Below are 13372 nucleotides of genomic sequence, written 5' to 3'. Positions count from 1 at the left end.
CATGAAGATAAGAATACTGCTGTACTTTTACTGCATGAAGATAAGAATACTGCTGTACTTTTACTGCATGAAGATAAGAATACTGCTGTACTTTTACTGCATGAAGATAAGAATACTGCTGTACTTTTACTGCATGAAGATAAGAATACTGCTGTACTTTTACTGCATGAAGATAAGAATACTGCTGTACTTTTACTGCATGAAGATAAGAATATTGCTGTACTTTTACTGCATGAAGATAAGAATACTGCTGTACTTTTACTGCATGAAGATAAGAATACTGCTGTACTTTTACTGCATTAAGATAAGAATACTGCTGTACTTTTACTGCATGAAGATAAGAATATTGCTGTACTTTTACTGCATGAAGATAAGAATACTGCTGTACTTTTACTGCATGAAGATAAGAATACTGCTGTACTTTTACTGCATGAAGATAAGAATACTGCTGTACGTTTTACTGCATAAACCTCAAAAAACTGACCGAATGTTTTTTCGTTATTACCAATTGCTCCAGACCTTTGACCTGGACTAAAAACCAGATGTGGACCTTTGAGTGATGTGTTTGAGATCCCGTGATCTATAGCCTATGCAACCCATCAAGAAATGATGCAAACGCAGCACAACAATGTCCTTTCCGGGATAAACAACGTTATATCTTATCTGACAGCAACATGGAACTGCTGAACCGAGCTCTGCAGGAAACTACAGCGGGGTCGCATAAGTTCATCTGCAACAAAGACAAAGAAAAAAATGAAATATAAAACAACAAACATGACTTTAACATCCTCAAATAATGACACAACATTTAATAACTCACCTCGTCTGTTCCAACTGGGAAAAGGGCAGACGTTTCCGTTTTGAAGACAATTCAAGAAACTAACTAGCTGTTTAAGCCTCGTGTTGTCTTCCCGTCGACCGTAAAACTTATTGTTTTTCTGGGTCAAAATGTACACTTTGTTTTCAACGTTTTGGTCGTCTTTTTCAAAACTTTTGTTGCCGATGTTTTTGTCCATTTTTTTCTGCACCTTTTGACATTTTTGCGGGGGTTTTCCTCCACGTTTTTGCGGACATTTTTGTTCGTTTTTGAATGCTATAAAATTTAATAAAACATCCAAATTTAAAGAAGGTAGTGGGCTGATCATTTATTTTACTTGTAATGAGCGTTGTGTGCAACAATCCGCGTTATGCTTCTGAGAATTTGGGTGAAAGAAACCCACTTTTCTGATAAAGAATATTTTTTTAAACGAGGACAACAGGAGGGTTAAGCCAACTAACAGAAATGGACAACATATAATTCTGTCATTGCTGTAAAACATGAAATAGCCTTAATACGTATTCCCTTAAAGGTTAAATGACTAGGTTTGTATAAAGATGGGCACCAAAACAATTCCTGTCTTTAGACATCTGTGTGTTGTTCATGCTAACGATTTCACGTTAGCTAACAATTGGTCTACATCCACGAAGTTCCACTTGCGGGATTGCTCTGTTGCCAATGGAAATTCCACCAGATTTCACTCATTTCAGCCGGATGTCCCTCATTTTCAGCCGGATGTCCGTCCCCTTCCTGTCTCCGTGTTGGCGTTCTAACCTGATGTTGTTGTGTTTTCCGTTCTCAGCTCCAGACTCTAATTCAGGAAGCCGACCCCGGAGCCGACTACCGCATCGACCGAGGGCTCCGTCATCCAGACTGCCTGCAAACACATCCGCAGCGGAGACCCCATGTGAGTCCCTGTGTCTCTGACACTCTAGTCTATATCAACGACATTCCACTTTCGGGATTGCTCCGGTGCTGCCGGAATTCCGCCGGAGGTCCCTCTTTCCGACCAGATGTCCGTCCCCTTCCTCTGTCTCTGTGTTGGCGTTCTAACCTCCGGTGGATTTGTGAGGACTATGGTTAACTGCTCCTCTGATCTCTGCAGGGTAAATCCAGACAGCTAGCTAGACTATCTGTCCAATCTGAGCTTTCTGTTGCACGACTAAAACTACTTTTGAACGTACACACGTTCCACCAAAACAAGTTCCTTCCAGAGGCTATTTTGCCGAGGCACCGTGGCTCCATACGGTGCTTCGCGCCGCCCAAGACGATTGTGATTGGTGTAAAGAAATGCCGATAAACCAGAGCACGTTTTTCTCCCGTCCCAGAATGCTGTGTGGACTAGCCAGACCCTCCTCCGCAGCGCTGTGGAGGAAGGTCTGGCAAAGCGAGACTAGCTAACAATTAGCTACAGTTCAACCATTGTTGTAACCAGCAAGTGTTAGCTGGAGTGTAAACCTTTAAAAAAAAAATCCAGAATTATTAGTCTGTTAGTTGACATTAGCATAAAGAGTGTAGTGTTAACTCTAAAGCAGTTAGGGTCCAAGTTGTGCATCGTGACAGAAAAACGGACAGTTTAAGTACAGTATTTTAGCAGGTATAAATGTCTTGCAGCTGCTGCTAGTTCTTCACAGGGTCAGCTCTATGTTCCCACATTTCTAGGACATTTTCAAATGATGTCATGTGTTCCTACATTTCCCTTCAATTTAAGCCCTATCCTCCCACAACATATTTAGGGTTAGGCTTCTTCACTATGAGCATAATGCTAATGTCACCTTGTGTACAATAGTACGTAATACCGCTTTAAATGAACACAGACAATATACATTTAAGATCTAAATGTACAGCATTTGAAAATGAACGTGTGTGTGTGCACTACAGAGCTAGCTAAGTGTTTACAAATTCAACAAGACTATGAACAAGATGAACATGAAGCTTTTGTATTTAATGTGAAAGCAACAAGATGAGAAAAGTACATCACAGTTCTGTTTGAACAGTTTAGAAAAGATAACGTTAGTACAGACCATAGACGGTACAGACTGGAAGGCTGATTTATACTTCTGCAACAGAGAGACGTCCAATACTGACTGTTAGCTCGCCAGGCTAACGCAACGCATTGGCTAACGTTACGCTCGGTCTCTTTCGCTGGGCATTGCGTATCTTACGTGACACTGAATGGATGCAGACGATCGGCATAATCAGGGTGAGAATGAATATTAAAATAACTAAACGTGAACTCACTGCCTAATTTTGAAACTTACGTAACAGAACAGCCTAATAATGATCGATATTTTGCCTGCTTGTCTGGTTATTCATTCATGTTTTATACAAAGAGTGTTACAAACTTCATGTTTTAATGCTTCAGAGATGTACGTGTAAGATACTCGCCAAAACAAGTAAATAAATAAAAATAATATAATATAAACGTAAAGATGAAAGTCTAAACGACTTCTCAGGGTGTACCAGTTTTTAATCACTGAAAATCTGTCCAGTCAACACGTTAATGCAAATAATTTCTGGATTTTAGAATAAAAAATCATGTGTACTTTGTGGTTTAAGGAAGATACGTACGTCGCCGGTACCACAATGTTATGATGTAGAAGTATAAATCAGCCTTCACAGAACAAAAGCAGGTTTGATTCATCACTCATGTACTAATACTGACATCAGTACACACAGTACAAATACATCACAGTACAGAGTCGATACAGGCACAAGCAGAAGGCAGCATAGATTCAACTGAAGAGTTTTGTTCCAACGTAAAAATATCCAAAAACTACCCGAGCACCTGCCTCATCTACCTCAGAGTTATCACGGATTTTACATATGGAAAGTAAAATGTGTGCTTTGGATAAAAAATACTTTCATTTCATTTGTAAATAGCCTTAATTAGACTTGAAAAAGGGAGATCCTGCACATGCTCTTGCGAGAGCATCACCATTTACTGGAGAAACGTTTCGGTCCTTCTGGACCTTCGTTAAAAAGAAGGAAAATACTCTTGACGAAGGTCCAGAGGGACCGAAACCGTAAGGCTCTGACACACCAACCTGACGGCCGACCGTCGGCAGAAAAGGCCGTCGGACTGATCATTCGGCTCCCGTCGGTCCAAAAAGTGCCTCAGAACACACCGAAGCGACGCAGACTTGAGCGTACGTTCTGCGCGTTCGCGAGACGTAGTACGTCACCATAACAGCAGGCGGCGCTAATCTGTATTGTCGACCCAAAAAATGAAAACCGGAAATGACGGACGCGTCACGTGGGTCTGCCTGCTCCAGAATTTCAAAGCCAGACCATTAATGGCGGCTTCGTTCAGAATACGATCTCGTATTTTACGAAAATAGTTCACCGAAACGTGTTTCTGAAAACATTTTAAGCGAGAAATGGGCCGTGCAGCTGCTGAATCTGTCTTCATTTCAGATCAACAAAGGTCAGTTTGAAAGATATTCGTCAGATTGTGAGAGGCTTAGTCACGCTCATCCCGCTCGTCATTTCCAGTAAGTGTTTTGAGTCCGACAAGTCAAATCGGCCCAAATTAAAGCCGAGGGCTCCTCGGACGGACGACGGCACGAACACACCGAACAGACTCGAGTCACCGACCTCGCCAGACTGTCCAACGCCCGATTATCGGGTTGGTGTGTCAGCCTCTTTAGTTTCTTCAGTAAATGGTCCTTTTTCAAGTCTAATGTGATATCTTCCAATACACCTGCATCGAAGAATTGTTGGATGTGCGAACTGTTTCTTCATGAATAGCCTAAATAAAAGCCATAATCATTTTTAAAATCCTGCAAACCAACTGAGGACATTATAGCTCATCACTTACTGCACCACACTAGAAGCTTAAAAACACAATAGTCTTTCTTAAGGTACCTTAAGTTGATAGTAGTATCCAAGGTATTCACACTGTTTATCAGTATAATGTCCACGGCAGTCATATTTCTTATCTCGTTCAATAAAAGGGTTACGTTGACGTTGGATATGCAGCATGTTGGAATAAAACTCATTTTCAGTTACAAAGACATTAGATCCACATTGTCTTCGTGAAAAGCACTCGTTTGAGCCTTTGAACAACCGATGACAGATTAACTATCAAACATCTTCTTCCTATCAGACTTGTCTTCAATGTTCTTACGCCAGTCTCCCACGTCGCGCAGCTGCTTGTCCTGTGAACACAGACGATATTTCATTTTGTTAAAAGTAATGACAAGTAAAACGATAAATATAAATTCAGATATTACCAACAGCCAAATGGTAACAAGCTTTATTTTTGACAGGTAATAAATCATCACTGCCACATTGGCCACTAACTCAGGAAATACATTCTTTTTTTTATTTGCATAGCGGTCAGATTGTATCCCTAGTTGGGGACTGTATACTCTCTCTCTAATCTGTGGGGGTGCGCTTACAACAATAATGAAAACGAAGTTATTGTTGCTTTTTTTTTGACGTTTTCAATGTTTTTTTTCCGCTTTTTCCGACATTTTTGCGGCTTTTTTTAAAATGTTTTTGTCGCTATTTTTTTTTTTGACAATTAATTTCAACGTTTTTGTCGCCTTTTTTGAGTTTCTGCAGTTTTTCTGAGGTTTTTGTTGCCTTTTTTGCTTTGTTTTTCTCTTCCAAATACGTTTGACTAACATGGTGGTAGAGCTGGGTATTTAAACCTAGTACCAAAAAATGTCTGGTTGGATTCATGCTCTTGTTGACCGTTTCTTTGATCAGATGGGAACTAGTAGTTACTGGATGTGTTGCCAGTTTATGAGTCGCCGTATAGTCCTTTAAGGGGCTTCGTTGTTGGGTGCAAAGGAGCCTCAATGGTGTTAACCAATAGTAAAGCCTGTTATGGCGTTTTGTTACTTTTTTTTAGTATCACCTCCGTCGAGGTTCCAAGTGAGCTGAGGCGATACCAAAAGGTGACGTGAAAACCTGCAGACTCCTGATTGGTCGGAGAGAATCGTCACTAATCATCATTGCTATAGCGACAGACGGGGGGTGTCCTGAACAAACCTCTCATTTTTAAATAGTTTAGCCAGCGGTGTTTTTTTTTTGCTGCCTCCAGCTTCTTTTGAAACTAAACGTGTCTTCTGGCAAACAGCCACACGCCGAGAATCAGAAACAACACACCTTCCACGTTCTGTGTGTGTGTCGCGTTAGGTCACGGCGGTTTCCTGCGGCGGCGCTGTGACGACCAGCCACGTTCGCCTCACGCATGAGGCGGTACTAAATCTAAAATGGAAAAAGGAGGACGGGGCACCGCGGTCGAGTCGAGCCGAGTAGAGCTGGTACTAGCAGCGGGTAAGCGCCATTAGGCAGCAGCGTGTACAAAATAGAAAAAAGAAAGTATTGAAAAATCATACATCGGTACTAAAACACGTCGCCAATACCTCCTCCTGTTGGCAGGATTACGGAAAAACTACTGGCCTGATTTTTATGAAACTTGGTGTAAGGGTGTAGCGTATCCCAAGGAAGAAGCCATTACATGTTGGAGTGGATTCAAGTCACAGGGCAGATACACAAATCATTTTTCACTTATGGTAACATGCGAGAAAGGGCATTTGTGCAGCATTCATATGGTGTCGAAATAATCTGAAGGTGTGGGTCTGCACTCTCCGGGTGCCCTTCTAGTTAAATAAAAAATGTACTTATGACATTATACGACTTTTGGTAAAAAGCAAACGTCCCCTTTAAAGTTAAAGCTAATGTAAAGCAGGTATAAGAAACCAAGATGACAAACGAGTCGGCAGAATATTGATGTTTGTATTGAGACTGAAGTCCAGATGAACCAGGTAGCAGCTCACCTCCTCTTTGACCTCCTTCTTGACCTGCTTCAGGTTGGCCCTGAGGTCCATGTTGACCGTGTGCTTGGAGCCCAGCAGAGCCTTCAGCATGGCGTCGGCCGACATACGCACTTTCTTCAGACGGGGTCTCTTGAACTTTCCTCTCATATCCACAATCTTAATGTTGAGATCTCTGACCTTCAGGAGGATTTAGGACAGAAGTACAGACTTTTATTATAGGTCAAACGATCTTACATACACACACACTATCGTATTTCTTTGCCTACTTGTATGTACGTAATAGTTCTATGTTTATTTGCTCACCTCATTCAGCACCATGTTGAGTTTGAACTCTATGCAGTATCTCTCCTCCTCACTCATGTTAATCTGCTGATGGAGTTTCTCGACAAGTTCCTGAAGAGAAAAGTGAAAGTTCAGAAAAGAAAGAGACAAAGATCCCTCTGCAAAGCAATTTAAAGACCCGTGACATCGCCACGATGTAAAGTCTACGGGCCAGCGAGAGAAACACTACTGTGCATATTCAGCGGGCCGCATATCACGGAAGTAAACCCGGAAGCTTAGACATTTTTTTGCGTATGCTTCAGGCAAGCAACCCCATTGAACTGAATAGGCGCCATTTTCTGATCTGGTATCTACTTTGTAGTTAATACATCCATGGATATTTTGGCTTCACCTTTGTACAGTGGGAGGAAGTGGAGATGCGTCATCGCGTGGTGTAGTCTACGTGGTAAAGAAATACAAACAAGCCAGAGCATCCCCCCCCCGATCCCAGAATAGATCAACGTTGCAGCCATACCCTACTCCAGCCCCAACACAGCGCTGTGAAAAAAAGGGCCGGCAATGCGAGACTAATCCCGGGCCGAGCTGGGACAGCCGGTCCTGTTTCTGTCTCACCATGAGCTCGTCCTTGGAGTACGGCAGCTCCAGAGGTGGACATTTCTCCGCCAGGAACTTCTCCCTTTCCTCAATCTTCATTGATGCTTCGGCTTCCAATAAATTAGTTCCCACCATTAGCATGCAGCCCTGTGGATGACATGAGATAAGATAAGCCTTTATTTTCTCCTATAGAAGAACTAAAATGGTGACGCATCTCACAAAAACATGCATAAAACATCAGCATACATTCAGCGTTTTCCCCGGCTTTGTGGAAGACTTAGGTGCGCGTATTTGGCGGGGGGGGATTAAGGCGTCCTTCCTTAAGAAAATGTGACGTTTTTCAATAAAAAGTGACCAGGTCAGACTTCTTCAGAAGTCAAATCTCGCTCAGATCTGATTTTGTCAAATCAGATTTAGACCACTTCCATATGTGGTCCTGAATCAGACCCAGGTCTCAGTGTGAACAACCGAGGCGGATTTGATGCGACTTTTACGTCAATCTGACAGAGATGATCAGAAGTTGCCCTCGAAATCCGAAAGTTTTGAATAAACTGCGTCTCTGTGAAGCTATTCACAACGCAGTCCCACCCCTCCTGGCTCCGTCTCTGCCTCCACACAGACCTCTGCAGGGAATTTGCAGCCATAACCCCGCAAAAGGCCAAAATAGCCAATGTTGTCTCTCTTTCTCTTCGTTCTCCTCCTCCTCAGCACCTGCTCATTAACGTCACGGCTGCCATTACACAAACATTTTGAAATAAAAGCCAAAATGCTTCCTTCCTCCATAACCTCCCTAACTTTAGTGCAACAGCGTGCTGCGTGTGATGTCATTGGTATTGGTCTTTTGCGCATGCGGGTCAGTTCGAAACCGCAAACTAGTTCACACTGGAATCTGATATAGGCCACATTTTAAAAGGTCATGTGAAAAGACAAACAAAAAATCAGATCTGAGCAAAGAAATCTGAATTAAGCATGAAGACTTGACGTGAACATAGCCATATTGTGTCTCTTTGTCGTAGCTTTGCGTCTCTTTATTACATCATTTTGGACCGTTATCATATCACCATGTCTGTGTCTAAAACGTTGAAAAGCTAGAGCAGAAACTACAATCATTAGACCTGAGAAAAGTCTTTTAGTTACATTAAATCAGTTTAGGTGCTGCCCCAAACGGCTCCGGGTGCTGCACCTAAACCTTATAAAAGCAGGGAAACCCTGCATTGTCTCATCCAAATGCGTTCAATAAACATTTGATAAACCTCACACAAGACCCTCCCCCACCTTCCCCCACACTCACTGCACATCCTCCTCCTCATACTGCACATGTCCCATCAACATGAAGTATTAAACAGTATCTTTGTACAGAATAAAAATGTACTCATGTCTTACTTTCAGAGTGTGCTTGCGCCTCGCAGACAGTCTTTTCCTGCAGGTGAAAACACGAGACATGGATCAGACATTTGGCCCGTTACGTTATAAATAAGTCCATAAATCTGTTATTATGATTATTTGTTTTATTATAATCATGTAGTGATGGCAAAACTCTTCAACCCTTGTGTGGTCCTCCATCAAAAATATGGGTTTATTTCAACCAAACTGCCCAAAAATACCATGAATAGTTCTATACACGAAACTGCTGTGATTATGCATCAACATACGTTCCTCTGATCTTAATTGTTAGCTAAATTAACTAATAATTTCTGGGTTTTTGAACTCTAAATTAGGCGTAATTTAATATAAATGAGGTTTATTGAACATGAATTATAACCATAAGTGTAAAACTAGCAGTGATATGAAGTTGGCTTAGAAGATATATATATACTTTGTGCTTATAAGTGTATAATATGTATGCTTTATGCTTCATAAAACAGGCAAAACAGACCCGGGAAGACAACACAGGGGTTAAAAAAAGAAATCAAATGTCCCATAAAATAGGAACAGATGCCAACACACTGACAAACAACTTCTTTCACACTTTGTTAATGCGAAAATAGTGGAGAAATGTATTTTATCCTTTAAAAAAAACCTGTTTCTTGGCCTAAATCTCCTCCAAATGTGGAACTCTGTTAACGAGTATAAAAGACATTCTGCCATTTAAAAAACAGAATAAATAAATAAACATATCAACTTACTCGTCGGCCATCTTGGCAGCTGGATCCTGATGCTATCTGATAAAAAAACAAATAAAAAACAGAAGAGACAGCATTACATTTACATTTGTACATTATGATGTGTGATAAAAACATCAATCATACTTCAGATTAACCTCCTCTGTCATACTGCATTTACGAAAAACTTTATTGTCCACAGATGTGATCATTTTGTCTTTGTTTTCACCAAGAATACAAGAGAGACAGGACATTACGAACAATCCATAGCCAAGACGGCAAGACGGCAAGACGGACAAAACAGACAATACATTTCATATACAGTGACTTTACAAAGGACACTCGGGGTCAGCTGCAGAGCCGCGCCCCCAATATTTAGACATTCACAAATATATCAGGCAATACCCCGGGTTTCTCACTGTCATTTATTCTTATTTATTCTCATCCCCCGGTTAACAGAGCTAGAGACCTCCCTTAGTAAGCGGGGTATTCACACCTTGAGCTCGTGTTACGCTTCTGCACATGCTCCGTTATAACTAGAGATGTTCCGATACCGATATCGGTATCGGCTCCAATACTGCCTAAAACGCTGGTATCGGTATCGGGAAGTACTGGCGTTTATGCGTTATAACGGACTGTCAAACTGCAGAATAAAAGAAAGTTCTGGGGCGTTCATTGTTTGTGTTTGTTCATGTTTCACAAAGAGTTTAACCTGAGCCAGACCGACAACAAAGATAGAAATCATATCACATCCATACAGAGATAGTAGTATACAGCTGTTATACATCATATCATCCATACAGGGATAGTAGTATACAGCTGTTATACATCATATCATCTATACAGAGATAGTAGTATACAGCTGTTATACATCATATCATCCATACAGGGATAGTAGTATACAGCTGTTATACATCATATCATCCATACAGAGATAGTAGTATACAGCTGTTATACATCATATCATCTATACAGAGATAGTAGTATACAGCTGTTATACATCATATCATCCATACAGGGATAGTAGTATACAGCTGTTATACATCATATCATCCATACAGGGATAGTAGTATACAGCTGTTATACATCATATCATCCATACAGAGATAGTAGTATACAGCTGTTATACATCATATCATCCATACAGGGATAGTAGTATACAGCTGTTATACATCATATCATCCATACAGAGATAGTAGTATACAGCTGTTATACATCATATCATCCATACAGGGATAGTAGTATACAGCTGTTATATAAAATATATGACACACTGGTATCGGCCGATACACAAGTTCAGGTATCGGAATCGTTATCAGGAAGCAAAAAATGGTATCGGACCATCTCTAGTTATAACTGCCCCTTCTTACTTGGCGACGGCGTCAAAAACGACAGCAAAAACACACGCTTTAAACCTTTAAACCCACTGAGGACTTCGCCATGGCAACTACTATCAAGAAGACCCATTTCTGGCAAATATATATATATATATATATATATATATATATATACACACGGGGGAATCACATTAGGGCGGGGACAGATAATCAGAAAAGGTGGGAAACAAACAAAGACAGGAAGACAAGTGACCAGGGAAGTAACCAAACAGTGGATTACAAAATAAAACAGGAAGTCCATGATAACAAACAGAAAACATGAAACCAACTACAACACAGAAACTTGACACAAGGACAAAAACATGACAAGCTAGCTGTCTGGATTTACCCTGCAGAGATCTGAGGAGCAGTTAACCATAGTCCTCAGAAACCCACCAGAGGTTAGAACGCCAACACAGAGACAGAGGAAGGGGACGGACATCCGGAAGGAATGTCAACCAGCAAACAAAACGGAAATAATCCCAATGGAGCAGCATCATACTCACATAGTCAGAATGTGAGTATGATGCTGCTCCATTGGGCTGGGATTATGGGGCGTATTTAGCCTGGATGCCAGCCGAATGTAGCCCCGCCCACAACATTTGAGGTTGGGAAGTTCTGACGAGAATCTGAGTATGACCACGTCAGGCTAGGCAAAAACATCTTTCCGATCGACAAATGCCTTGATCGCGGTTCTCTGTTCCTCTTTTAAAATGAAGGCGCTGTCGATATCTTCTATAACAGACGCGATGGCGGAATCTACACATCTCAGTTCTCCAGCAGCAGCCCAAGCACTCTTTTGGTGACGTGTTTGATTACGTTACTGTTGATCATCTGTCCATCATCGTATAAAGCCCGCCCTGACAATTTGATTGGTCCAAACCCAAACTTCCCGACCTCAAATGTTGTGGGCGGGGCTAAGTTTGGCTGGCATCCAGGCTAGAGAAAAACAGCAGTTTAGTTTATGACAGTAGAGACGCTGCTAAACTGCTCACTAAAGCTCAATCTGTCATCAAACCATATAGACCGTCAACATATCAACACATTAAACACAGTATTTGTAGGACGATTTCAATACTTGTGTTGGGAACGACATTATCATTTCTTTACTTTTGGATACATTTAAATCCCCAAAGGACGGTGTTTCCCTCGGGAAAGCTAACAAGGCTGTTGACTTATTTTTAACGAGAGGACAAAGTGACTCCGATGTCGTGATTTAAGCCATTTTCTCCTTGTGATCTCAGACACATCTTCATAAAGTCGGTTTTCAGATGTCGGTCCAATAGCGGTCGTTTCACAAAAAGTTAAAAGTAAAAACTCCACATCTTTCCTTTCCACTGTTCTGTTTCTGAGTCAAACTATTTGAAGTCACGTCCGCTCCGTCTAACCCCTCACCTGTCTCCCATTTCACGTTTGGATCATGTTAATTCTATCTTAAGACTTCAATGTTGAATCCAGGACATTTAATGGAACTGAACTTTGTAACTGAGGCCGTGCTAATGCCCTAAAGGACCAGCCCGCTATTTTTAGCAGCGTGGCTTTGGGGATTGTGGTCCGACAGTATGTGATGCCGTGAAATATCTCCACAACTATTGCACGGATTGGCATAACATTTAGTTCCAGACATTTACAATCGTTTGGTGATCCTCTGACTGCTCTTTCAGCGCCACCAACAGGTCCAAACAAACTGCTCTCTTCATGGCAGGAAACCTCCAACACTGATGACTGAATCCCTTTCAGCGTCCCTAACAAAGCACGCCAACACTAGCATGCTAATATGCTATTTGTTAACATGATTAAGGCTACAGAACTTCAAAACTTTATAGGCACTGACCGAATTGCCTACACAGTATCGAGTATCGTCATTTAATACCAAATTTTCAATAGAGAGGGGAAAACTAAATCTCCGCTCTCCAATGACTTGTATCGCGTGAAGGTTTCCTCCTCGTCCAATTCCGTCTGCTAGCACACAACAGAATAATGTCTAAAAACTGCTGTGTGGTGATATGAACTACCAACAATGTAAAGAACACATGACTTAAGTTTTTATAAGCTGCCGACCCGAAAAACTGAGCTTCTATGAAGACACAAGTGGAAACAGACGTGAGGAATCAGCAGAGAGAATGTGAAGACACTAAGCTAACGTTATGTCCAACGTTAGCTTAACTTACAGACATACAGCTAGCCTTAAACTGACATTTGGATATTTGGCTGGTAACAAAATGCTACAAATGTAACGTTAGTTTAGTGTCAGGATCTCACATTCTCTCTGCTCATTCCTCACGTCTGCATCCACCTTTGTCTTCATAAAAGCTCAGTTTTTTGGGTCGGCAGCTTCTAAAAACTTAAGTTACGGGTTATTTACATTGTTGGTAGTGAATATCAGCACACAGCAGCTTTTAGGCATTT

General features: G+C 41.4%; 1 protein-coding gene across 1 annotated transcript in view; it reads right to left on the bottom strand.

Annotated features, from left to right (window-relative positions):
• Positions 1 to 2765: 2765 nt before the first annotated feature.
• Positions 2766 to 13372, bottom strand: part of LOC144521792 (troponin I, fast skeletal muscle-like) — a 14109-nt gene continuing 3502 nt past the window's right edge. Inside the window, exons 2-7 of the mRNA XM_078256400.1 lie at positions 9612 to 9647; positions 8869 to 8905; positions 7504 to 7632; positions 6913 to 7002; positions 6610 to 6786; positions 2766 to 4977 (exon numbers count right to left, since the gene is read on the bottom strand). Coding sequence (XP_078112526.1) covers positions 4897 to 4977; positions 6610 to 6786; positions 6913 to 7002; positions 7504 to 7632; positions 8869 to 8905; positions 9612 to 9622 — 525 coding nt within the window. The 5' untranslated portion in view covers positions 9623 to 9647 and the 3' untranslated portion in view covers positions 2766 to 4896. The remainder of the gene's footprint in view (positions 4978 to 6609; positions 6787 to 6912; positions 7003 to 7503; positions 7633 to 8868; positions 8906 to 9611; positions 9648 to 13372) is intronic.

This window comes from Sander vitreus, chromosome 8, assembly GCF_031162955.1.
Source record: "Sander vitreus isolate 19-12246 chromosome 8, sanVit1, whole genome shotgun sequence".
NCBI classification, from domain to species: domain Eukaryota; kingdom Metazoa; phylum Chordata; class Actinopteri; order Perciformes; family Percidae; genus Sander; species Sander vitreus.
Note: the sequence above shows the minus strand (reverse complement) of the source record. Positions and strands in the feature narration are given on the sequence as shown.